Consider the following 27169-nt stretch of genomic DNA (forward strand, 5'->3'; position numbering starts at 1 on the left):
AGGCGACATGCATGGCTGCGTATTTCGGGCTTTAAGAACGAGGTGCAGTCCACCATTCTTAATCAGCCAATCAATCAAGACTTCCTTTTTGGCCCTGCTGACGACACCATTTTAGATAAAATGAAGGGCACAGAAACCGCAAAGTCAATGGGAGCATTGCAGTTTCAGCAACACAGAAGTTCCTTTTGATGCTCCTCATACAGGGCAGCTACACGAGGCAATACTTCCCAAACGTCATCATCATACAAAGGCAACACACAGGGTTCCTTTACCAAAAAACTCCAACAGAGGAGGTTATAGGGGAAACAATAATAAGGGAAGAGGACATGGAGGCAATAACACCAGAGCCTCCACTGCCACAAAATAGTGACTTCATCACGCTACCTCCAGACCACCTAACACCGGTCGAAGGCAGGCTCCAACAATTCCTACCTGTCTGGAACGCAATTACCACGGACAGGTGGGTGAGACAAATTATATAGTATTTTGTCTGGAACTCACTTCTACCCCACCAAACATACCACCCAGACACCGTCCTAGGTCCAAAGAACACATCACCCTGCTGCAACAAGAGGTGAAATGCATGCTGGAAAATGGGGCTATAGAGCCAGTCCCTTTCCAACATCAAGGGACAGAAGTATACTCCCTATACTTCCTTATTCCCAAGAAGGACTGTTCCCTCAGACCAATATTGGACCTCAGACCCCTAAATCAATACATACTGTCGGAGCACTTTCATATGATCACACTACAGCAAGTGCTCCCATTACTACAGCAAGGAGACTTCCTAGCAACATTGGACCTCAAGGACGCGTATTTTCACATACCCATCCATCCAGCTCACAGAAAATATCTCAGGTTCACAATAGAAGGTCAACACTACCAATTCAAGGTTTTGCCCTTCGGGGTAACCACACCTCCAAGAGTGTTTACAAAATGCTTAGCGACAGTAGCGGCACATCTCAGGAGGCAACACATCCATGTGTTCCCGTATCTGGATGATTGGCTGATACAAGCAAAATCGTACCAACAGTGTGCAGAAGACACGTCCCAAACACTTCAGCTGCTACACAGCCTAGGTTTCTCGATAAACTACCCAAAATCGCATCTGCAACCGTCCCACATACAACAATATCTGGGAGCCATAATAAATACCTCAGTGGCAAAGGCATACCCAAACTCAGTGAGGATAGCTAGCATGCAGATGCTCATTCGCAAATTTCTGCCACAACACTCTCTGCCAGCTCGAGTCTTCATGGAGCTCCTAGGCATGATGGCCTCTTGCATATTCATTGTCCCCCATGCCAGACTTCAAATGCGTCCATTGCAAGAATGCCTAGCACAGCAATGGAACCAGGCTCAAGGACAACTAATAGATCTAGTGTTGGTAGACAGTCGAGCTCACAAGTCTCTGCAGTGGTGGAACCCACAAAACCTTTCCAAGGGGTGACTGTTCCAAGAGCCAGTTCCACAACTAGTACTAACAGCGGAAAAAAACTCGAAATGCCAGTACTTTGCCGCCAGGTTCCAACATCCGTTGTCACAGGGCAATGCGATATGGATGAATTGGTCAGGCAGATGTGCGTACGCTTTTCCCTCAGCACCGCTGATTCCGTTGGTGGCACGCAAACTGCTGCAACAGTCACTCATGCTAATCCTAGTTGCTCCCACATGGGCGAGAACCATGGTACACAAGGTTCCTGGAGCTTCCAGTAGTTCCTCATCAAAGGCTGTGCCTCGCACCCCATCTTCTAACTCCGAACCATGGAGAAATCAGGGACCCAGATCCCAATCAGATGAACCTAGCGATCTGGCTCCTGAAGTCTTAGAGTTCAGATACCTTAACTTGCCTCCTGATTGCATGAACATTATCAGAGGCAAGGCGGCTAACTACTAGAGAATGCTATGCAGCTAAATGGAAAAGATTCATTATTTACTGCAACAATAACCAAATCAACCCATTAGATGCTTCCATACAAAACATTATATGTTACCTGCTGCATCTTCAAAGATGCGACCTAGCATACTCTTCAATAAGACTACACCTCGCTGCTATAGCAGCATACCTTCAAAACAGGCAACATCTTTCACTGTTTAGAGTACCAGCAATCAAGGCTTTTATGGAGGGTCTTAAAAGGGTGATCCCTCCAAGACACCCTCCTTACCCAGTCTGGAATCTAAATATAGTGCTTACCAGACTTATGGGACCTCCTTTCGAACCTCTACACTCATGCAAACTGCAATTCTTAACGAGGAAGGTGGCTTTCTTGATTGCCATTACCTCACTCAGGCGAGTTAGCGAATTACAAGCACTAACAATTCAAGAACCTTTTATGCAAGTACATGCTAACAGGGTAGTGTGAGAAGTTGGCCTGATATGTAGTGCTCACTATTCTAGTGATCACTGTGTATCATTCCAAACGACCCTTATTGATGATTGGTTGTAAGTCAACCTTATAGACCAGCTATCCTAGTAGCATGAACAAGAGCAGTCTTTAGGCTAAACTCTAGAGGGCGTGTTAAGCCAGCTGTTATACCATCACATATACCCCTTGAACACCAAGTGAAAGGACACCACACAAGTTGTTATGAAAATAAAGTATATTTATTTAGAACACAACAGCCCTGGACTCTTTGAGGACAGGGCGCTAAGCACAATACAAGGCTCTTATGAAAATACTGCAAGTCGCACAATTTACACAAATGCCAGAGGGGCACGAAAAACCATATACTCTAAAAGTGGAATGCGAAATTACTAGCAGGTAAGTACTACTCTAATAGGCTGTGGGATCGCTAGGACTGGACTACTGAACCTTCAGATTACTAGCAGGAGGCCTAGGGAGATTAGGTGCAGAGTGTGCACTCTCACGCGGGATGCGGGACAAAGTCTATGGATGCTAGATTTCGTAAAGTTGGTGTTATCGGACGAATCCGACTAGGTAGAGCTGAAACGAAAAAGGATCTGGACCTTTGGATAGTAAAGCTATGCTGGAGCACCGAAATGCTGAGTTTACCTAGCCCAGGGGCTGCGGATGCATAGGTCTGAAAAGAGGTCGGGAATCCTCGTTGCAGTCTATGGAGCCTGAAAGAAGAAGTTGCTGGCAGGCGACCAGTGATGAAGTTCGAAGTGATCCAAGCCTGGATCGAAGATGGAAGACACCTGTAAGCAGAGGGGACCAAGTTCTGAATCACTAGCCAGTGATTAGATGGGCACCAGGATGGCACCGGATGGAGTCACCTCGACCAGGTGAGTGGGCGACGCTGGGCTCTGCAGTCTCACGGACCAGGAGGCATTGTCGGCGACCAGGATGGAGGTGCGAGCTGTCCCACGTTGGTATCTGCTGTCGACGTCGCTGGACCCAGGATTGGGGCAACAAGTCTTGGCAAATGCAAGCCCACGCAGTGGACTTAAAATGGCGTCTGGAGTGGACCAGGAGGGTCCGGGGTGCTCCTCTGTTGGAGGGGAGCATTTGCCAGTCTGGAGCAACCAGACCAGCGTTGGAAATGTCGTCGTTCGTCGTCAGGAAGGCCACAAGCCAGCAGGCAAGTAGCTGGACAACGCGGTGAGCAGCAAAGAGCAGAAGGACCCCACGCAGATTTCGTGGATGCTGGGGGGCTGGACTTCGGTGCTGGAGCTGCTCAGGGTTAGGGCTTCTCAAACCCCAAAGCACTCACTCGAGGATCCCTCGGCGGTCGTGCTGGGCAAGCGTCGTGCAGTCCTGAAGATGGCCGGTCCCTCGAGGTCTCGTCACACCCACGAATCTCAGCTGGGCTGATGATGCAGGTAGAGGTCAGAGGTGCCAGGGAAGCCTGTTCTCGTCGAGCTGGGCAGTCTTGATCCGGAGGAGAGACTTACAGAAAACCGCGATGCTTGGATGGTGCCTGCGGGTGCAGGGTGGCTACTACTTAGCCACAAGGGAGAGTCTTCTGAAAGGTTCAAGAGTTCTTTCGTGGAAAGTCATCAAGATTCGGAATTATCTAATTTGGAAGGGTCCCCGCTCCCACCTTTATACTAAAGAAAGGGGCTGGTACAGGACTAGGTCCTGCCCATGGGTGGGACCAGGAAGGGGGGTGGTTACACCCCTCTCCCATGCCGGACTTTCCCCAGCTCAGTTGCTGGTGTGCCCCTGGAACCGGTTCAGACTGGCAGATGCATAATGAGCACCGGGGTGCCACTTGCAGTCACCTTCCTATTCAGCCCTGCCTACCTAGGATACACAAAACCCTGTCTGGGTCGGTGCTAGCACCGCCCCTGACAGGAAACCCTTTGTCCAAGCTCTCCTCGCTGGAAGGACTCCCAGCAGCAGGAGGTCAGACTCGTGTCTGTGGTGGCAGCATTCATTTTGTGATGCTGAGGCTCGAGTTAACTTTAACCGGAGTTCATAGTTACATACATGTCGTGTCCCTCTAGAAGGGTGGAATGCTAACCCTGTCGCCAGAATTGGCGAGGGGTTAGTATTCCAATTCGTATGACACCTTACTCGACATGTTTTTATAAAGCGATACCAAAGATAGCATATAACCGCGAGGATTATAATGCACTTAAGAGTATATGGTACGCGTTATCATAGAACAGCTATTAGGACTTGGTTCCGCAAGCTGCAGACGGGCTCAGCTCATGCCAGAGCACCATCTCACATGATTCCACGCACTCTGCCTTCAGGATTGTTAAGGCCTGCCATAGGAGTGACTGATAGGAATCTTTGTGTCCATTTTAGGGTTAGATATAGGTATACTCTATCTATAGCAAAGGGTGATTACACCACTTTGCCCCAGCTGTCGTGCATCCAGTTGTGTCAGATTTAGATGGCCAGCCAGGGGTGGCATAATACATGCTGCAGCCCCTGGTAGGCCCTGGGTACACCTATGCCCTGAGTTACAGGGTCTGATAAGGTGGCCCAGTACCAATTGGTAAATGTACCTAAGGTACACGTGTCAATTTAGTGAGAGAACAGCAAGGTTGTGGGTCTGATTAGCAGGCCCACTGCCAGAGAAGTCGTAAACCAGTAAAGCAAAAAAAGCAAAAATCTGAAGTGATCATAGGATTGCAGACCCTACTCTCCTACAGGTAGTTCTTAGAACAAACCCTAAGTTTATGCCAAAAGTGGTATCAAATTTCCATATTAATCAATCGATAGAACTGCCAGTGTTCTTTCAAAATCCACAGTTAGTAGCCGAAAGAGCCCTACACACACTAGATGTAAAGATGTAAAGAGAGCTCTGCTTTACTATGTGGACAGAACGAAATCATTTAGAAAGACAAAGCAATTATTTGTTGCTTTTTCACCACAACATAAAGGGAATCCAATATCAGTCAGGAATAGCCAGATGGATAGTTAAATGCATTCAAATATGCTATCAAAAAGCCAAACTCACTTTAACCGTCCCCCCAAGAGCACACTCTACAAGAACAAGCATTTGCAATGCAATAGGTCTCTCATTACTAAAGGTTTGAGCTATTGCCATTTATAATAATAAAGCAACGCCAATATTCTTTGCTGCAAACAGTTACAATTTTTTAGCAAATTATGATGCTTTGCAAATCCAATGTACCACACTATGCTGAATGATATTCCACTAGAATATAGACTATAGAATTTAGCAAGGCAAGAATACTGTGGTAAAATGATTGTAAAGGTATGTTTATATAGGTAAGCATAGGTTTAATATAGTTAACATACATATACCTTGATGAGTATTTTTTTTTCATGGTATGTAGTTAGGAATAGTAAATCTATGATTACCTATTTACTCACCTGCTCAATGTTTTCGTCTTCGATATTCTGGTATACAATCTTCTGGCACCTGAAAACTACCAAAAGTATTTGTATTTACGAGTGAGCTAATAGCTCGTCAAATTTCTGGAGTCACCCACAATTAGGCCCTTGTGAGTCTCGCATGAAAACCAGCGCAGTAGTATCATACCCAGAATCACCAATATGGTGCAGTAATTATCTGATCCGATATTATTGGCCCATTGCAAGTTTTAGCCCCTCGACAAAAGATTAACTTCGGAAGTCGGTGTGTTTGCACCAATTTCTGCACATTTTCAGAGATCTATTTCCTGGTTAATTTCTGTAAACTTTCACAGGCAAAATATGTTTCAGAGGAAAAGGCGCACGTTTTACCACATAAATCCGAATTTCTGACTTAGATTATTAGTAGACAGCCAATGAATGTCTTAGACAGTCACTGTACACAGGGATTTAAGTGGGTCAGGTCCTACCGGTGCTCCGCACCAGCAGTTGGTTAAAGCAGGTGCCAAGACGGGTCCATATCGGTCTCTCCATTTTTACCCTCAGGGTGAAAATATATTTTTTAACTCTGCAATAGCACCAGCCATCACTGCATTTGATGTAATTTCAAAGAGACTCATTTTTCAGTTTTATATAGTGCATCTTGGAGCACTTCACATGAGCACCAGTTACCTTACACTAGGACATATTGATGTTTAGAATCACGGGATGTTGAGCAGATGTCAAGCTCGAACCGGCTTTGCTTAGCTCTAAAGTCCGCAGCTATTTATTGACTTACGCCACAACCTCACCCACAAGATCGGAAGCATTTTCAATATTATATACAACAAAGTCATAGTTGTTGCTTATTTATCCTATGCAGCTTACAAATATTGACAAAGCCAGTAGTCTTGGCTTGTTGTAGATGTAATGTTACTTGTCCTGTTATATATATGGATGCAGTGACAGAAACAGCAAAATACTATTGGGGCGGCAGACTATGCTAAGTACTGATTTTTAGCTTAAGTGTTAAGCCACGCCCTTAATTAAATCGGCCACGCCTCTATGAGAGATCCCTCCCCGTTTTTCCATTCCACTTAAAGCCCTGACTGTACACACTGGGACTGCAAGGTCCGTATACAAATCCACAACAAATGAAATAAATGATCCATTTATGACGTTCTTTGGGTTTGTTAAAAGGGCCCACCATCCCTCTATAGAGAGTTCTCTCTTGGGATAACTCACAAAGACCAGGCAAGCGTCTACACTGCAGCTAGGGTTTGAAATTGTTAAAAAACGTAAGGCGCAGGTCGCTATTGTATTTTAGAAAAGTAGACTGAAGTGATATATTAGAAGTGACACTAGACGTAAAAAGAGGAAGGGTCCGAGGCGGAGATGCAAATGTTTTCTTTCAGCTTGTTGGTATTTCAAAGAGAAGTAAAGCACGGACGGGTGCGAGGGTATTATTGGCTCTGAGGGTGTTTGATGTGTTTGTAGGGCGATGTGTGCAACGATAGATAAACAAAGCAAAGGTAATTCATGTTTTCAGTTCGAGGGCTCCCAGCTCTGAGTTCATGTTGCCATATACGATTAATATTCAACATGGATTTTTTTCATACACACTTACTTTTTTAGTACTTGCAAAACAACCTGCAAGCCATTGCCCTCCCGCTTCAGGCATTTGGTGAATGGCATGTCCATCAAGTTTGGTAACATACCAGAGGATTAATTAAGGCAAATTAGTTAAAACGTAAAGTGCGGTGCCCCTGTAGTGGCCGCCACTCTTATCTTTAAGGTAAAAAAAAAAAAAGCGGAAACGTTGTGCGGTGTCCCTGAAGTGGGCGCCGCGCTGAGCTTTAAAGTAAAAATAACAAGTGTTAAAGCCGGGATTGATTCCTGGGGGTAGATTTACAAGCCCCCTGCGCCACTTTTGCGTCATTTTTAACATGGGAAAAATGATGCAAAAGTGGCGCAGGGAGCTTGTAAATAAGCCCCCTGGTTTTCTGGTTTCACATTTTACAATTCTGCCACTAGATGCTTTTTTTTTTACCCCTCCTTTCCGACCGCCACCCTGCTGGCATCAATGCGGCCATCGGTCACACCACAGAACAAACGTTTTGACCCCTGGGAAAATGGTTGCTCGTACCCATGTACTAGATTGACTAACTGACCCCCGTTCTGCACATTTAAGACTGAAAACCTTGGCTGTCATTTCTTCGTTTACTGTAGTCTTCTGTTCCATGATTACGGCAACTTCGGAGCATGAAGTGCACTGCCCAGCTGCTTAGACCAATCCCGTAGGAGGACACATTTTCCACTGTTAATAGAAAAGCTTGAAGATAGTGGATTAGTCAGTACAATGCTCATGTTTCTATTGACTATGGAGTTCTCCTTATTCATTGGCTGTTAAGCCTCGGAGACTGTACCATAGCTTGGCATTGGCTGGCAAGACTTGCCGGTGCTCTCATTGGCTACAGTGTCCTGGCTATTGCACGTTCCCTGGCACAGAATTATGGCTGGTGTATGTCCTAAGAAAGGGATCCCTGATTGTTTTCTGTGTGATTTTGCCTGTTCCCGGGCCTGAGACATCAGGGATTCATTGGTGACCTTTATGATCTGTACCTGCGGTGGTGAGTATTCTCTTCATTAAGACGCCCGAGTTCTTGCGGGTCCTATACACTGCGCAGCAGCTCCTGAGGTGCTTTCCACCCCCGAGACCCATCCGGGCTGTTTCCTCACCACGGTGCGTTGCCTCCTGCGGGCCCGCCATCCCTCCCTCCCGAGCACCTTGTGTGCGCAGGGATCAGGCCGACTGGTCACCTCCTGTTCCAACAACCCACGTCTGGTGCAGTGCAGCTGCCTGGACCCGCTAAGAGGGTGGTGAGTGTCAATCTTGGGGCAGTCATACTCCTTCGTCAGCCTCCCCTCTGCAGTTTGGAGTCCCTCAGGCTTCGCTCTCAAACCTCCGTGGTGGGCAGAGCTGGACTGCCACCCTCACACCTACCATACCTCCAAGCCTTAATGGACTTGGTTTAAAGCCCGCTCCGAGGGGCAAGACACAACGCGCAGGTGCTAACTGCCAGGGTGTTTTGAGATGCATTGTAAATGAGGGAGTGTTTACACCATCGTGTTAGCAACAACACGTTTTCGTTAGTTAAAGAGCCTGTATCTGTGTGCCTGCGTGTGTGTGTGCGTGCCTGCCTGTGTGTGTGTGTGTGTGTGTGTGTGTGTGTGCCTGCGTGCATGTGCGCGCGTGTGTGCCTGCGTGCGTGCCTGTTCCTGTTCCACCAACGCGAAAGCGTGCGCGTTCACGAGGTCAAATCTCCGGCAGGAGAAGCGCGTGACAGTCTGCTGTCCACATTCCCCCAAAAGTGATTACATAAGTTGTCTCGCTCTAGACAGCAAAGCTTTGCTTTAGTCTAGGCTCGACCTAAAAATGGGGGCATCCAAGGCTTTCCTAGGGAATATTCCTCTTGAAGACATATGTAAGGCAGCCACATGGACTACCATACACACTTTCACAAAACACTACTGTGTAGACTTGCAAGCAAAACAGCAAGCTGCTGTAGGCCAAGCTGTCCTAAAAACTCTTTTTCAAACTGCTGCAGCGGGCACAGGTAACCACCGCTAGAGGAGATACTGCTATACAGTCTATGCACAGATATGAATTCAGCAGCCCACATGCCTCGAACGGAATGTGCTACTTACCAGTATGCATTCGTTCTTGGCATGTAGGGCTGCCGACATTCATATCGCCCGCCCTCCTCCCCGGTGCCTGTCGCCACAATGGCGAAAAACAATCTGAGGATGGTGAAGATGACCATGCGCACTGTAGTCCAGGGGAGGAGTCACCTATCTCGTGATACTTCGAAGACTCTTCCAGGACAACAATGTGCAATCATCCGGACCCAACACTAGGCGGCGATCTATGCACAGATATGAATGTCAGCAGCCCTACATGCCAAGAACAGATGCATACTGGTAAGTAGCATATTCCTTAAAATCGTATAAAAAGCAGCCAGCTTGTTTGGAAAGCACAATTATAGCAAATATTTTCGCTGCACGCTCCAACAAATTGTGAAATCCCACAATATCCTCTTGTGGTGAATCTACCGGTGGAGATGTTGATGAGGCAGGGTATGACATTCTGTAATCGTCCCATTCCAAGGCTGTATCATGCAATTCCCCCTCCTCATCTGAAGAGGCTGGTTCCTAGAGAGGAGCAGCTTGTGGAGTATTCAGGACCGATAATACAGCAGGAGTATTTAGTCGTACAGGTGATGTCACCTGAGATGGCGGAGCTTTAATAGCTGGCTCTGACTGTAAAGAGCGATGCCGGTAGTCTTGTAGCATGAACTGCAAATTCGATAACCATGCATCATAACCATTTCCTCACGAGACTTTTGATGTCCTTGTTCAGGCTGCATGAAATAGGCTTGATCATATTACTGCTGATCATACTCCTCGTCATCATATGGGTGACACTTAACGTGCAATTCAGATGGGCTATAAGCATCCCCAAAAGGGACGCTATCTTGTTCAGAATCTTCATCTTCCCTTTGTGTCATAATTTTTTATTGGAGTTCAAAGATGGGTAATTTCATAGGTTACAAAACAATATAATAAATATAAATCAGTATGTGACAAATATACACCTGTAATATATTAAGGAAGAGGAAAAAAAGGGCAAAAGGGAAAAAGGAGACGGGGAAAAAGCTATATATCTTCCCCTTCAGGTAGATGAGTTGGTAATAGAGGTGTGGCTTACATTCACTAAATAGGTGTTGGGAACGGAAAGTATAATGAACTTTTTTTTTCTGAGCAATTTAATTATATCCCATCTCTTTTGCATTGACCTGTTCCTCTTCCAGTAATACCGTTCGGGCCAGGACCAATTTCCTAATTTTTTCGGCTTTGCTACGGTTTTCCTTCTGCAAAATATTGGACCTTTTAAATGTTTGTTTTTGAAGTTGCTTCACCCATGATGAAAAATACATATCAATACATATCAATACTGTCTGCCACATGGCGACATACCCAATCCGTCGCCCCAAAGGTGTCAATCTGTAAAATCTTGGTACATTTATTTGAAATGGCAATGCCATTTCACATTATCCTATTGCTCCTTGTTTATGGTTAATTACAAATGCAGCCCCTAATGGTAGTTTCTCTGCAAGATGTATCCACAATGGCAATGAAGTTGTGCTGAGTTTTGAACTTAGGTTTTTCTGTTGCTAATGTAGTGTTACATTTGTTCTTAGATTCTACTTTGTTGGTGATGAAGATCTACTAGAAATTATTGGTAACAGCAAAAATGTTGCTAAACTACAGAAGCACTTCAAGAAGATGTTTGCTGGTGTGTCCAGCATTATTCTAAATGAGGACAGCACTGTTGTCCTGGGAATATCATCACGTGAAGGAGAAGAGGTACATATTCATGAAATGTTTTTTACATTCAAGTGTCTGCTGCATGAGACAGAAAAAATGCATTATTTTCTGTGTTACTTTATTTAGGTTATGTTCAAGACACCAGTGTCAATCACAGAACACCCCAAGATCAACGAATGGCTCACCCTGGTTGAGAAAGAAATGAGAGTCACACTTGCTAAATTGTTAGCCGAATCAGTTAATGAAGCTGAGATCTTCGAGAAATCCACGGTCATTGATCCTGCTAGCTACATCAGCTGGATTGATAAGTACCAGGTATACTCACTTTACTTACTTTGAACAAATATATTATTCTGCTTTTATAACAATGATTTTTGCCCACAGAACTAATAGCCCCCCCTTCTGTTAATGAACTTCATGAAACTATCATTGAAGTTATTGTTCTGTTTCAGTCATTAAGGCTACATTATCAACATCTGTGTGGTTGGGGGATACTGCGGCATGTTGGCAAAGAAATCAGGAACACACAAATTGGGATCTCAAATGGTATGCCATATAAGATAGGCACTTGAATTATTTTTCCTTCACAATCTGATTCTTTCTATTTAAATAAATTTCAGGCCCAGCTTGTAGTGTTGTCGGCGCAGATTGCTTGGTCAGAGAATGTGGAATCTGCACTCAACAATATTACCAACGGGGGAGGAGACTCTAGTACCATTCAGGCTGTTCTATCCAATGTTGAGGCAACGCTGACTGTACTTGCTGATTCTGTGCTGATGGAACAGCCACCTCTGCGCAGAAGAAAGCTGGAACACCTGGTAAGTTGTACGCCTACTTGGTTGGCTCACCATGCATTGAATGGTTGATGCATTTCCCTTTACATAATAAAAGCAGTTTGCAGTTTGCCATTATGTAGACTTGGGATGGGAACCAATTGTAACACATGCATTTCCTGTATATTACAGGCCTCAACTGTATTTCTTAATATGTTTGATTCTTCTATTTTTATAAATCTTATTTCATAACTTTATGGGTTAAAGAATGTCTGGTGGGAGAATGGAATGAATCACACAACTGCATAGCTTTTTCAAGTTGATGAGAATCCTACCCGTTTTTTGACTTTGGCATAACTAAAAAGATGTTGGGCCTAGAAAAATGCTGTTGAACCATAGCAGTTGCCCCATAAAAATCCAAATACAATCCAAAATAAGTAGAACTTAAGTAACATTTAAATAGGTTCTCTTCCGCAGGTATTTATGGGAAACTATAAATTTCAGTTAAATATTTTGTTTTGCAGATTACAGAGTTGGTGCACCAGCGAGATGTCACAAGAATGATGGTCAAAAACCGGATTGATAATCCAAAATCTTTTGACTGGCTCAGCCAGATGCGCTTCTACTTTGATCCAAAACAAACTGATGTCTTACAGCAGCTCTCTATCCAGATGGCTAATGCGAAGTTCAACTATGGCTTTGAATACCTTGGAGTCCAAGACAAGCTTGTACAGACACCACTTACTGACCGGTGCTATCTGACCATGACCCAGGCTTTGGAAGCAAGACTTGGAGGATCTCCATTTGGTAATTTCTTTATTAAAATTCTGTAATAACTTGAATTCTGAAAGGTGTATGTCATGCACACTGCTAATCATGTACTTAAAAAACGCAAAAGCAATGCTATGCCTCTTTCTTTGAATAGATGTGAGGATACAGTTTTAACATGTTGCAGGGTAGAGCATATGGTGAAATCTAGTAATAGAAGTGTGGTCTGTTCTGTGAGTTTTTTTCTTTTTTGTATTATTTGGACAAGGTGAAACCACAGAGGAAAGGGAAACGTGAGCTTTGTAAAATGCGAATTACTGAATTAATTGCAGTACTCAGTTTGTCCTGGTTTTTCGTATATCTGCCTTTAGTTAGTATTGCAGAAATGAAGGCTCTATTTAAGAAAAAAATGGAAACCTCTTTTGAAGAAATATCTGCATGACAGCCTGGTAAGTATTGTATAGTTAGAAATGCTATTGGTTTGATGCTCCTATTAGCATATTTAACAAGCATTTTGAAACAACTGCAGTAAAATTAAAGGATTTGCAAGCTACAGGTGATTTTGACGGTTTACCTAATCCAGATTTTACAAATGTTTGAGAAGAGCACAACTACTGCAGAAATGAAGCACCAACCTTTAACAACCTGTGGAGCGATAATTTTTCTGAAGTGGTTGCTCCTTCCAACCCCTAGGGCATTTGTCTTGAAAGTTGATGACTGTCTATTTTGAGCAAATATGCTGCTGGAAGCTGTCCTGCAACTAACCCAACACGTTCATGATGGCATCAGCGAACTTAAACGGGCTTGTGATTTACACACGATCACTGGCATATACTAATACAATCAGAAAAGACCGGATAGGGGAGGAGCCAAGATGGCGATCGGGACGGACGGGTAGGCTCCCGGCTCCGTGAACCTCCGAGCCCCGCACGACTATCCTGCTCACCATCCTGCAATTGTGCCTCATTTTGGAGTTTGGGAATGAGCGCTGAAACTGATAGCGCGATCCCGTGCTCCCTGCCGGCCCCATAGCAGGAGAAATCCGCGACGGCATCCGGAGGCCTGAAAGACTCTGTGACTGCTGCCTAACATGGCCGGACGCTAAGACCACAACAGCGGCCATTTCCACTGGCGCAGCGCCGGTCTGATGGAGCCCACTGTCCATCCGCCCGATTTTCACCACAAACATCCTGATTGCCAGACAATGCGGCTGTAGAGTACCCCCGAGGTGGTGACCTGGTGGAACCCTTGTATTTATGTGGAACGCAGACGGTGGGCGCCTTGACGCGATTCAGGATTCGGCCCGGTTTTCTCGGGCAGCTCCCGAATTTTGGGCTAGCGTTGGAACAGAGCGACGAAGAACACCGCAGGAAACCGCTCCAATTCTCCATCCATAAATACTGTTGAGATGGTACTAAATCTAGGAGGAGTCAAGAAAGAGGTCCAGCTGATCAACACCTACATCGACCCAAAAAAGAAAAAACAAGAGGCAAAGCGTTTAACGGACTATCTACATCACGTCTTGACAACGCAAACCTCACCCTACTTAATTGTTTCTGGTGACTTCAACCAATGTATTTTAGGGTCATCCTTGAACAGTGACATTCAGACCCAGTCTTACCATTGGAACATCCCAAATCAAACTTGGTGCAGCCAAGGCAAAACTGCCAAGTTAGCAAAGGACCTGTTGGAAGACTTGGAACATATGGGCTTGAGGGTCCTAAATGGAAGATTTCCTGAAGATTCTCCATCCATGGCCAAGTTCAACTCGGGTAATATAACCTCGACAATAGATTACACGTTGGTCTCTCTTCCTCTTTTTCACACCATCCTGGGCTTTAACCTAGGGGACAAGGGAGACAGTGACCATCGCCCTCAGGAAGTCACTTTTTGTGCCCTCCCGGACCTAATACTTTTAAATCCAACAGGTCCGCATGCTAGCCACACCATAGACCTTAAACGGATCAAAACCTCAGTCGCTAACGCGCCGGAGATATTACAAGCTGCTAAATATGAACTAAACAACTTAAACTACCCCTCAAGCAATCCGGTAGCAGGTTGGGAACAATTTACGGCTGATTTTTCAAATCAATACTCTTCTATCGTACGGCACAGTTCATCTGCTGGCTCTGGTGCCCTAAGGAAGATATCAAGCTGTAGGAAGGTACCTCCTGACTATGGTTGCCCCCAACTTTTTGCCCTGTGTTTTAGCTGGTTTTTGACATAGTCGACCTGGGACCCTGCCAATCATGACCCCCGGCCTACTGCTCTCTCCCTAAAATGGATTCCATGTACCTTAGGTACATTTCCAATTGGGACTGGGCCACCTTATCAGACCCTGTAACTCAGGGCATAGGTGTACCCAGGGCCTACCAGGGGCTGAAGCATGTATTATGCCACCCCTGGCTGGCCTCCTAAATTTGACACAACTGGCTGCATGACAGCTGGGGCAAAGTCGTGTAATCACCCTTTGCTGTAGATATAGTATACCTATATCTAACCCTAAAATGGACACACAGATTCCTATCAGTCACTCCTATGGCAGGCCTTAACAATCCTGAAGGCAGAGTGCTTGGAATCGTGTGAGATGGTGCTCTGGCATGAGCTGAGCCTGTCTGCAGCTTGCGGAACCAAGTCCTAATAGCTGTTCCATGATATCGCATACCATATACTCTTAAGTGCATTATAATCCTCGCGGTTAAATGCTATCTTTGGTATTGCTTTATCAAAACATGTCGAGTAAGGTGTCATACGAATTGGAATACTAACCCCTCGCCAATTCTGGCGACGGGGTTAGCATTCCACCCTTCTAGAGGGACACGACATGGATGTAACCGTGAACCCCGGTTAAAGTTAAACGAAGCCTCAGCTCCACAAAATGGATGCTGCCACCACAGACACGAGTCTGACCCCCTGCAGCTGGGAGTCCTTCCAGCGAGGGGAGCCTGGACAAAGGGTTTCCTGTCAAGGGCGGTGCTAGCACCGTCCCAGACAGGGTTTTGTGTATCCTGGGTAGGCAGGGCTTTACAGGAAGGTGACTGCTGAGTGGCACCCCGGTGCTCACTACGCATAGGCCGGTCAGAACCAGTTCCAGGGGCACACCAGCCCCTGGCCTGGGGGCAAGTCCGGCATGGGAGAGGGGTGTAACCACCCCCCTCCTAGTCCCACCCATAGGCAGGACCTATTCACCGGATCAGCCCCCTTTTTTAGTATAAAGATGGGAGCGGGCCCCCTGTTCAAATTAGATCATCTTTGGAATCAAGACACGACTTTCTGCGAAAGACATCAAGATTTCCTTCTTCAAGATTCTCCCTTGTGGCTAAGGAGTAGTCACCCTGCATCAAGCGGGCACCATCCTAAGAACACTGCGGTCTGCTGCAAGTCCTTCCTCAGGAATCCGACGACCCAGCTCGACGAGACCCGGCTTCCCTGGCACCTCTGACCTCTACTCACCTCTACAGCCAAGCTGAGAACTGTGAGTGCGACGAGACCTCGAGGGACCGACGATCGCCAATACTGCACGACTTCTTTGCAACAAGCCCACCGTGTGCTCCACTGGTGAGTGCTTTGGGGTCCGAGAAGCCCCAACCATGAGCCGCTCCAGCACCGAAGATCAGCCCTCCAGCATCTCCACGATCTGCGTGGGGCCCTTCTGCTTTTGCCTGCTCACCGCGCTGTGTGGCTACTAGCCGGCTGGCTTGTGGCCTTCTTCACGACGCCCGACGACATCACTGCTGCTGGTCTGGTTGCTCCAGACTGGCCCTTGCTTCCTTCTTCAAGAGAAGCACCCCGGACCCTCCTGACGCCATTTTGAGTCCACCGCGTGGGCTTGAATTTGCCAAGGCTTTGTTGCCCAATCCTGGGTCCAGCGACGCCGACAGCTTCATCCATCGTGGGACAGCTCGCTCCTCCATCCTGGTCGCCGACAACGCCTCCTGGTCCGTGAGATCTGCGAGCACAGCGTCACCCACTCACCTAGTCGAGGTGACTACCATCCGGTGCCCTCCTGGTGTCACCTGACTACTGGCTAGTAGTCTCGAACTTGGTCCCCTCTGCTTTCAGGTGTCATCTCTCTTCGATCCAGGCTTGGATCCATCGAACTTTCTTCACTGGTCGCCTGCCAGCAACTTCTTTCTTCCAGGCTCCTGGTCAGTCTACGAGGATTCCCGACGTCTTTTGAGATGTCCTCTGCTTTGCTACGGCAACGACTGGATCCTGTCCCTGCTTCTCTTACCCTTGTCTTTTCATCCTTGATGTTGGGTACGTGTTCTGGGACTGCATTGGGGAAGATGGCCGTATTTGCAGATGACTGTTGGTGGCCCGCGGCATCCATTTTGTACGCTCATGTCGCCCTCTGGCCTTGCTTGGGCACTTGGTTTCTTTGTGTCAGCGGATGAGGGAATTACTCGGCAGACATGCCTCCGGGAACTTGCGAGGACTAGCCAAGGATAAGCAGTATTCTTAAATGTTGACATTTCGGTGGCTGGCGGGGGTGGGGGGCGCGCGCTCTTCAGATGTGTTTATTAGTGCAATATGTTACTAATTCTCCACTTTACTGATTGATTCGCTTGCTTAACGTGTTGCATTATGTATCTTGGGGAGGAGTGAATCTTATGGGATGGGGTGACCGGGAGCCAGTACGGATGGCCCTCCTCCAGTTTTATATATAAAACTTTCTTTTTCTCTTTTCTGATACTACATTTTCGGGTACTCTCATGGGCGACAGGCACGCTGCTTGGGGGGGGGGGGGGGGGGGGGTTCTTGTTTTGTCCCCTTTTTCAGTTTCCATGGGCCTCTATTTTTCTCTTCCCTTCTCTTTTTCTACCTCTTTTTTTCTCCTTTCTTTTTTGGGTCAGCATGACGGTTAGACATTGCGCCTTTTGCGCTTCCGATTGCTGGTTTTTCCTTTCTTTGCAGTCATTATTATGATAGCCTCACGTCTATGGGGTGGGCGATGACTAGCTCGAACTTGAATGCGTGCTTTACATCCTGATGAGTGTAATTTAGCTCGGACACCTAGTTTGTGCTCACCCGTTCTGTTGATACACTGTTGCGTGCATTGCTCACCCTAGGTCCTCGGTTGCTTTAATTACGTCTGATCTTTTTATTTTCATAACTTTAAAAATAACCTTACCTAATCCTGTAACTCAGTGGTCGCGTCAAACTGAAGTCCTATTTTGGTAAAACTGTCGTATCTCGTGCTGGGGGGACTGCTGAGTTGCCTTATTGCTAACGGTTGTGCTATACATTGCTTTCGAGGCCGGCCAGGTGGTTGTAGGCCCGTATATGTATGCTACTGATGCACAAAAAAGGTTTTCAAAAATTATACCACTTAAATGACTTTCACATTTCACTATACTAATTTAACACTAACCCTTTACGGGTCCCGGAGTAGTGTTCTACTCGCCGAAAAAGCACTTCAACGCCTTGTCAGGGGTAGTAAGCTCTATATAAATGCAATTACAATACAATGTGTTTGAGGCATGTGGGCTGCCGAATTCATATCTTAGCATAGATCGACGCCTAGTGTTGGGTCCGGATGATTGCACATTGTTGTCCTGGAAGAGTCTTCGAAGTATCACGAGATAGGTGGCTCCTCCCCTTGACTACAGTGCGCATGGGCATCGTCTCCATCCTCAGATTGTTTTTTTCCGCCATTGGGTTCGGATGCTATTCCTCAACTCCAACTTCGGATCTGAAACTTTTCAACTTTCTAAGGCCAAAAGGCCTTCTACCTCGATGGTATTGTTCTCGTTCAGTAAACATTCACTCGATAACACTTTCCATCTCGATCCGGTCGTCGAAGCGGGCCGTTGGACCTTTTCGACGCCACGTGGCCCTGCTGCCGATGGAAAGGACCCCGTTTAAAAGGTGCCCACAATTTCACTCCAAATTCCCACATACTGATAAACATACAGTATGCAACCAATGCCTCTCTCCCGAGGACAACGAGGAAAACTGTCCAGCTTGTGCTCAGTTCCAGTCGAAGAAGACTATCCGGAACCAAAGGGCCGCTAGACAAGAGATGCAGCGCCAGGCACCGGAAACGGAGACATTTTCGAAGACTAACATGACCTTCCGGAAGTGGCGGACTCAGACCTAGAAATTGTCACCGTAGAGGACCAGTCTGACTCAAATGACAAGATCACTCCGGGGCAAACCGTGAGTACCACGCCCCCCATCCCCGCTTCCATCTCAAGACAAGGCTCCGGTCGAAGCATCGCCTATAGGCCTTAGCCAAGATCGACAAACTCCTTCAGAGACCCCGCCTTCTGGCTCGGCTCCGTAGAACAAACCTAAGCCTTATGATACCCCAGGAACAAGCTACACTCTTCCCAAAAAGGCCGCCTAACCGAAAAAGGTCGTCGAGCCAAAGACACTGGCTGATGCAAAAAAGGGCGTCGAAACAAAAAGGTCGTCGATCCCAAAAGAATAGTCAACCCGACTACGGCCGTTGAGCCGAAAACGAGTGTCGAGCGACAAAAACAAGTCACACTAAAAATCCTGTTGACCCGAAGAAGGCAGTCGACTCTACAAAAAAACTGGTCGATCCGAAAAATGTTATCGAACCGAAAACACCGGGCGATCCGAAAAAACATGTCGATCTGAAAAAGGTCGTCGAACCAAAAAGGTCACCGACCCGAAAAAAGGAGTCGAGCTGAAAAAAGCTCCACAGCCAAAGTCACTTTACATTGATTGCATCGAAGAACGCTGTGAGCATAATAAGCTATTTATAGGGTTCACTGGGGTGAAGTTGAGTTAATCGGTGCAGAGCAGACCATCTCCATATGGATTATACTTTACATCAAGATGTGCTACGTATTCGCCAAGAAGCAACTCCCTGAGGGTTTGAGCACTTGTTCCCCCAGAGCCAAAGCTGCGTGTTCTGCCTTGACAGCCAGGGCTGCTGTGATGGGCCTTTTGCCATTTCGGTCATCTAGGACCTTTTGGTGTGAGCCAGTTCGCAGGCCTGCCTCCAGGAAGGCATTACTTTGAGATCTTGTTTAAGGTATGGAATATGTAGCTGGAAGTCTCTCTCAGATGTACAAGATACTTACCTTCGGCTACTCCTCATCTGGTAGAGTCTACCTATCACAGATTCCTCACCGACTCTCCCATCCTCCGCCTTCTGCGAACTGGACTTACCCACCTAAAAAGGCCCTTGTAGGCCCAAAGATTCTGCACACTGGTCTCGCAGCCTTCTGTCATGCGTCTGTGCTATTGAGGAAAAATAGTCACTGAAATAACTGATATTAGTGCCCCGGTTTGGGCTCTATAAATGCACAGGACACGTCCTATCCGGGGTGGCTGACTTGGAGCTTATCTATGCTGGTGCACAGGGCTACTGCTCAACAATTTCCTAATCCAGTCGGATGCTCAGGGAACATTCTGAGGTAAGGAATCTATGGCTAGATAGTCTCTACCACATAAGGTGATACCGAAGGTAAGTAACTTGTTCAACCAGGTCAACAGTGGTGCAAAACTTCAGACGCTACTCCTCTACTTCCCAGGGTTGATCAAAGAGCCATATATGGTGTCACTAGTGGTATTGTTTTCTCTTTTGAATTTCTCCAGATGATCCATGAGCTCCACTGTTAAGGTAATGTCTACTCCACAAGTGCCAGTATTTAGGAAATGCAACTCCACTTTCTAATTTCCTATTCACATCTTCCACACAAATATTCTCTTCCTGTATGTTGCATCTCTTTACTGGGTCAATTGTAGAAGGATTACTGAAAGTCCCCATTGTGTCATATGATCTGATGGCAGTGATGCACTCAGTTTTTTTTTGTAGTGTGTAATCCGTGCAACACACATAAAAATCTCCTTTTAAAAGGCAGAAATGATTGAATATGTGACCAATTCTGGAAAGGAAATTAAAGCCTAGAAACTGGCAGATTACCAGCCTATTCTCTGAAGTAACACTCGGAAACTGTTGGACCAGTGTCATATGGCACTTTCTTAAATATCTGCTTGGGGTTTACCCTTGTGGGGTTACTTGGTGTGTTTGCTATTAAAGAAGAAAAGTCTCAAGGAGTAGAGAAAGGGGAAGGCAGAAGTACTTTGTTTATTTTGGACTTACAATTGCATTGTTACCATAAATTAATAATAAATGAAAGTGTGTGTATTCAAAGGTTTTTGAAAGTGACAGACAGCAAGCTGATCTTGTATTGTCTTCATAAATAGGTCCTGCTGGAACTGGCAAAACTGAATCTGTGAAGGCTCTTGGACACCAGCTTGGACGGTTCGTTTTGGTTTTCAACTGTGATGAAACGTTTGACTTCCAGGTACGTCACTTTTTGATAATTCAGAATTATTTGCAAAGTCCCCTTCACTGTCCTTCTTACCCAAATGCTTTGAATTAAAGGTTGCCATAGTAGGCAAGACCCTAAACATGTCTATATGAAAGCGGTCATTGGAGTTTTTTTTTTAACAGGACCTCAGTAGAAGCATCTGCATGGCCAGAGAACATAGTCTATGCATGTTCGCAACATTTTGCACATATTAGGGCTGGAACATGGGTATGTGCTAGTGCGTCATGGGTGGGTGGGTATATAACGATGTAGTAGGGAAAGCATTATCGGAGAATACCCAATCACCCCTCAAGTTTTCCAAACTTGTTCATCCTGCTTTTTTCCTAAACCTAGTTGAGTGGTGCACACTAGATATTTCAAGCCATATAAAACATCAAGCTATTCAATAACTCTTGGATTTTCAAATGGTGGTGGTTTTTAATTAAATAAAAATGTAGATGTCTTCTTGCTGCATAACGTGTAAAAGTTAAAGTCTGTGTTGGTAGGCGGCCTTGTCTATAGCACTGCCTTATCTTAGATTGCAAAATGTACCTCTGGATCAGTTATGTGTTTTTTTTATTTCTATTTCATCTGTTTACATAAATGTTTCTTACCTTTTAGGCAATGGGTCGAATTTTCGTCGGTCTCTGTCAAGTTGGTGCCTGGGGCTGTTTTGATGAGTTCAACAGACTTGAGGAACGTATGCTGTCTGCTGTTTCTCAGCAGATTCAATGTATTCAGGAGGCCTTGCGAGAACACTGTGTTCCCAACAGAGATAGAAGTATGTGGTTTTCTAAATGGGTGTTTAGTCACTTGTATTAAAATTAAATTGACATGTTTAGCTTATCAGTGACTGGGAAGAGCGAAATCTATAGTCTGTACCCTCAGTTTGATTTGCCTTTCTTGGTAGCATATATAGAGGTAGATCTCAATATTCCATCACTAGAGAACAAAATGTGTTATAGCTGACCAGTAAACAGAAGAGACAAGTGTCTAAGAACTGTATTGCTTTGTGTCCAGTCTGTGTCCCTCTGCTGCAACTTCAGTCATTGGCTGTGGACCAGGCTAAAGATTTGACTGCAGATTTGCCATTTACTGTTGGTTTGTTCTTGGGCAACCTTGTTCTGTGAACAAAGCCTTTATGTTTGCCTACCAGAGGCTTACATTGCTTTCTGAATTGTTTCTGTTAAGTATTGTTTTTTTGGATTGCTTTAGTTTTCCCAATGAAAGGTTATGATGCATTACTATAATAAGCTTGGTAATTGTATGTTTATTGTGGAATCTTCAGTGTGGATGTTGTCTTCCATACTTTTTCTCTAGTGCACTCACTTGGGAGTGCTTTCAAAGTGTACTTTGTCAATATTGTCATTGGAATACAGGGAAGTAGGCTTGGTCAAATGTCATTGGTTGTGCACTGATATTTTTTCATTCCAGAGCTACCTTGACATTTAATACTACATTTTAGTGCTGCGACTTGGACTAAATAGAAAAGATGTGTATCAGGAAATCTCTTAAAATTGCTATGAATCTGTTGTTACTGTATCTAATGTCACATTAACATCCTGCACACACCTTCTGATAGATTCTACCTGAAATTGCATCTCCTCCAGACCCCAGATTTGATCCAGAAAAGTTTAAATGGCTTACCTGGCCAGGAGGTAGTGCCAAGCCTCCAAGACTACACCTCTACCTCCCAGTGTAGATCATAGAGCCATAAATAGCATTAGCTAGGGCTGTGATACCCGTTTCTTTGTTTCGGACCCTACTGCTAATCCATAAAGGTTTCCTGTTGGCTTTCCCCACATAATCCTTGAGCTCCACAATTAAGACTGTCTCCTCCACAAGTGCCAGTATTTAAGAGGTGCCACTCAAGTCACAATCATGTCAATTTCAGACACCCACAACGCTGATCCTTAGTGCTTGTGGTCTAAACACGACTTAAAGGCCTATGACAGCGAGGCTCTCATGCACACCAAGCCATCAAGGAAAAGGAAGCAAAGTTCTTTCTGGCTAAAGTACAAAAGAGCACTGTAGTCTTCACTATTCCAGTTCTCTGTAGATCTGTCTGTATTTGCCCCCAGCATGTAAGTCTTTGGAGTGGACTCCCTCTAAAGGGAATTTCACCTGCAAGCAACACTAAAACACAGCTGAAGGCATTCTCAGCCTGCTTATGAGGCAGTTCATCTACGTGGCTGTGAAGTTGGCCTGATATATGATGCACACTAGTTCTAGTGATCACCTTGTATCAGTCCAAACAACCCTTATGGTGATTGGTTGTAAGTCAACCTTATAGACCAGCTATCCTAATGGTAGCATGACAAAGCAGTCTTAGGCTAAACTCTTTTGGCATGTGAAGCCAGCTGTTTTACCACATATAACCCCTTGAATACCAAATGAAAGGACACCACACAGGTAGTTATGAAAATAAACAAGATATTTATTAACTAACAAACACCTCTGAACTCTTTGAGATCAGAGGGCTAAGCACATGACAAGACTCTTAAGAAAAATACGTTAAGTTGCAAATTACAATGTTGCTCTAGGGGCACAACAAACCATATACTAAGTAAGTGGAATGTGAAAGTCGATAGATGGAATGGAGCTGTCCCAGAGGCTGTAGGATCGCTGGGACTACACTATCCTAACTTTAGGTAAGTAGTAGGAGGCCCGCAGAATGCGTGTGCAGAGTGTGAACTCACACGCGAGATGCGTAACAACGTCTATGGACAGTACAGTTCAAGTAAAAGGTGAGTACGGACAATCCTGACTAGTTAGGACTAAAACGACTGTGGAACTGGACACTGGGAGAGTCAATCTACCCTTGAGCACTGAAATGCTCTTGTTACCTCACCCACAGGCTGCGGGTGCATAGGTGAGAAGTTGTGTCTGGTTCTGGCGTTGAAGTCTATGGAGCCTGAAAGAAAAGATGCTGCAGGCGACCAAGAGGAAGATGTCCGGTGTGATCCAAGGGTGGATCAGAGATTGTTGAAGACCTGAAAGCAGAGGGGACAATGTTCAAAGTCACTAGCCAGAGGAACCAGGAGTGGAACCAGAGGCTATCGTCGCGATCAGGTGAAGAGTGGACGCTTGACTGCAGCCACGTGGACCAGGTGGTGTCTTCGACGACCAGGATGGAGGCACAGCTCGTGCCTCCATCCTGCGCAGGCTCTCGCTGTCGGTGGTGTCTGATCCGGATTTGGAGTCAACAGGCCTTGGCAAAGGCAACCCACGCGGTGAGAGAAAAAGACGTCTGGTGCGGACCAGGAGGGTCCGTGGTGCCTCTCTTTTGGAAGGAAGAAAGGGCCAGTCTGGAGCAACCAGACCAGCGGTGTTGATGTCGTGGATCGTAGTCTAGGAGGCCACTAGCCAGCCGGCAAGTGACCAGACAACGCGTCGAGCAGCAAACAGGCAGAAGGGCCCCACGCCGATCTCGTGGATGCTGGAGGGTTGGTCTTCGGTGCAGGAGCTGCTTGGGGCTGGGGCTTCTGTCCCCAAAGCACTTGGTCGAGGATACCTCAGAAGTCGTGCTGGAAACGAAGTGCAGTTTCTCCAAGATGGCCGGTCCCACGTGTCTCGTCGCATCCACGGATCTCAGCTGTGCTGCAGATGTAGGTAGAGGTCGGAGAGGTCTGGGAATCCGGGTCTCGTCGGGCTCTGAAGTCTGGATCCTCGAGGGAAGACGACAAAGTGAAGCCGCTGGACGCTGATGGTACCTGCTTGTGCAGGGTGGACACTCCTTGCCCACAAGGGAGATTTCTTCAGTCTTCTTTGTAGAAAGTCGAAGTCCAGAGTTTCTTCTTGCAGAATTTCAGTTCAGGATTCATCTAATTTGGAATGGGACCAGCTCCTACCTTTATTCTCCTAAAGGGTACTATCACTAGGTCCCTCCTATGGGTGGGACCAGGAAGGGGGTGGTTACACCCCCTATCCTTTGTCCGGTCTTGCGCCAGAGCTGGGGCTGGAGACCCCCAGGAACTGGTTTAGACCAGTGTATGCACAGGGACACCTTGTGTGCCCCAGGCATGTCTCATTCCTTTCAGCCCTGTCCTACCCAATACACAAAATCCTGTCTGGGGTGGTGCTAGCACCTCCCAAGGCAGGAAACCCTTTGTCCAAGCCTCCCTCGCTGGAAGGACTCCCAGCAGCAGGAGGTCAGACTTGTGTCTGTGGTGGCAGCATCCATTTTGTGATGCTGAGGCTCGGGTTAACTTAAACCGGGGTTCACAGTTAGGTACATGTCGTGTCCCTCTAAAAGGGTGGAATGATACCCCCGTCGCCAGAACTGGCGAGGGGGTAGTATTCCAATTCGTATGACACCTCACTCGACATGTTTTGATAATGCTATGCCAAAGTTAGCAATAACCGCGAGGATTATAATGCACTTAAGAGTATATGGTATAGCGTGATCATGGAAACAGCTAAAGGACTTGGTTCCGAAAGCTGCAGACAGGCTCTGCTCATGCCAGAGCACTATCTCACATAATTCCAAGCACTCTGCCTCCAGGATTGTTGAGGCCTGCCATAGGAGTGACTTATAGGAGTATATGTGTCCATTTTAGGTTTAGATATAGGTATACTATATCTAAAGCAAAGGGTGATTACACCACCTTGCCCCAGCTGATTGATCAGCCAGTTGTGTCAGATTTGAAGGGCCAGCCAGGGGTGGCATAATACATGCTGCAGCCCCCTGGTAGGCCTTGGGTTCACTTATGCCCTAGGTACCTATGGTACACTGTACAAGGACTTACAAGAGTGACCCAATACCAATTGGTAAATGCACCTAAGGTACATGGATGTCAATTTAGAGAGAGAACAGCTAGGCTGTGGGTCTGATTAGCATGCCCACAGCCAGGGAAAGTCGTAAACCAGTGAAGCAAAAATCTGGGGTGACCATAGGATTGCAGACCCTACTCTCCTACAGTGGCAGCTCAATTCATTACTCTGGCCTCCATGTCCTCCTTGGAGCTTATGTCCCTTTTTGAAGATATGGGCACCAGAGCCCTGTTCCTGGTTGGCTCCTGTCCAGAGTAGCTTAATTCACTTAAGGCATATCCGGTCCCCTGACCATTGACTTTGCCCAAGTGGTGGCTTTCACCCTGGCTTTTCTAGTTATTTTACCTTTCTAATCTGATGCTCTTTTGTGTCCCAAATAACCTGTGCGACCTTCGACTTTGCATCTACTTGAATCAGTGTCTGTTGATCCCACTCTTGTCTTTGATGCCAATCCTGTCTTTGATTCCAATCCTGTGTTGTTGGTTCCCCTTTTTGGTGGCAATGTTTTGCCAGTTGATATGCTTCTGTGACATTTTGTTCCTCCTTCAAAAGAAATTGCCTATTATATGGCAGTCCTCTGTAAGGCAACTGAGGTTCTATCCCAGGGGATAATCCTAATCACTTTATCAATAGTCATAAACAATAAATATTTCTGTCTACGTGCGTGGACCCGTCGGCACATATCTAATGTGTGTGTGTGTGTGTGTGTATATATATATATATATATATATATGTGCATATATATAATTCGAGACACATGAGCTGTAGATTATATACCTGGCATCGATGGCCATCTAGTGTTGGTTCCGGATGTTTGCACTTTTTCTCTTCTTCAAAGTCTTTCCAGTCACGAGGTAGTGGACTCCTTTCGGTTGTAGTGCATATGGGCATCGATTCCATTGGTTTTTTTTTTCCGCCATTGAGCTAAAGCCAGGGACCTTATTCAAAAAGGTAAATTGATAACTATTACCTCTATCAGGTGTGCGTTAGATCAGGCAGATACAGCAGCTCAGGCGATAAACACTAGTGTACTACTCCGTAGACCGGCTTGGCTAAGGATTTCAGGGTTCAAGCATAAGGTACAAGCCTCTAATCTTAATCAACCTTTTGATAAAGAACATCTCTTTGTTCCAGTGTGAGAAAGTGGCTCTATATATACTGGACCAAAGTAGGGTACAGTATGTATTGAGACCACAAACCCCAGAGGTATAACAGAGGTTAAAGTCCGGGCTGACCTTACTCTCAAAAGTGGTAGCTTGGTTGAGCAGTAAGGCAGTACCAGAGGACAGTGTAAAGCGTTTGTTGCCCCAGTATTGGAACTTTCATAGATTCCCATGCTTTGTATCATGACCCTTTGTCAGCCTGGGAGCCTCAGTAAATAGAAAATACCATAGCAGTATATGCAAAAGAGAAAGTACGGCATAGGCCTCATCTCATT

At 46.0% G+C, this 27169-nt stretch overlaps 1 protein-coding gene across 1 annotated transcript in view; it reads left to right on the top strand.

Moving 5' to 3' along the window:
- DYNC1H1 (dynein cytoplasmic 1 heavy chain 1) overlaps window positions 1–27169 on the top strand; it is a 1654074-nt gene that overhangs the window by 194667 nt on the left and 1432238 nt on the right. The window contains exons 24-29 of the mRNA XM_086937823.1: window positions 10997–11162; window positions 11250–11438; window positions 11744–11941; window positions 12421–12703; window positions 20852–20952; window positions 21580–21739. Coding sequence (XP_086793949.1) covers window positions 10997–11162; window positions 11250–11438; window positions 11744–11941; window positions 12421–12703; window positions 20852–20952; window positions 21580–21739 — 1097 coding nt within the window. The remainder of the gene's footprint in view (window positions 1–10996; window positions 11163–11249; window positions 11439–11743; window positions 11942–12420; window positions 12704–20851; window positions 20953–21579; window positions 21740–27169) is intronic.

The sequence above is a fragment of the Lissotriton vulgaris genome, chromosome 9, assembly GCF_964263255.1.
Source record: "Lissotriton vulgaris chromosome 9, aLisVul1.2, whole genome shotgun sequence".
NCBI classification, from domain to species: domain Eukaryota; kingdom Metazoa; phylum Chordata; class Amphibia; order Caudata; family Salamandridae; genus Lissotriton; species Lissotriton vulgaris.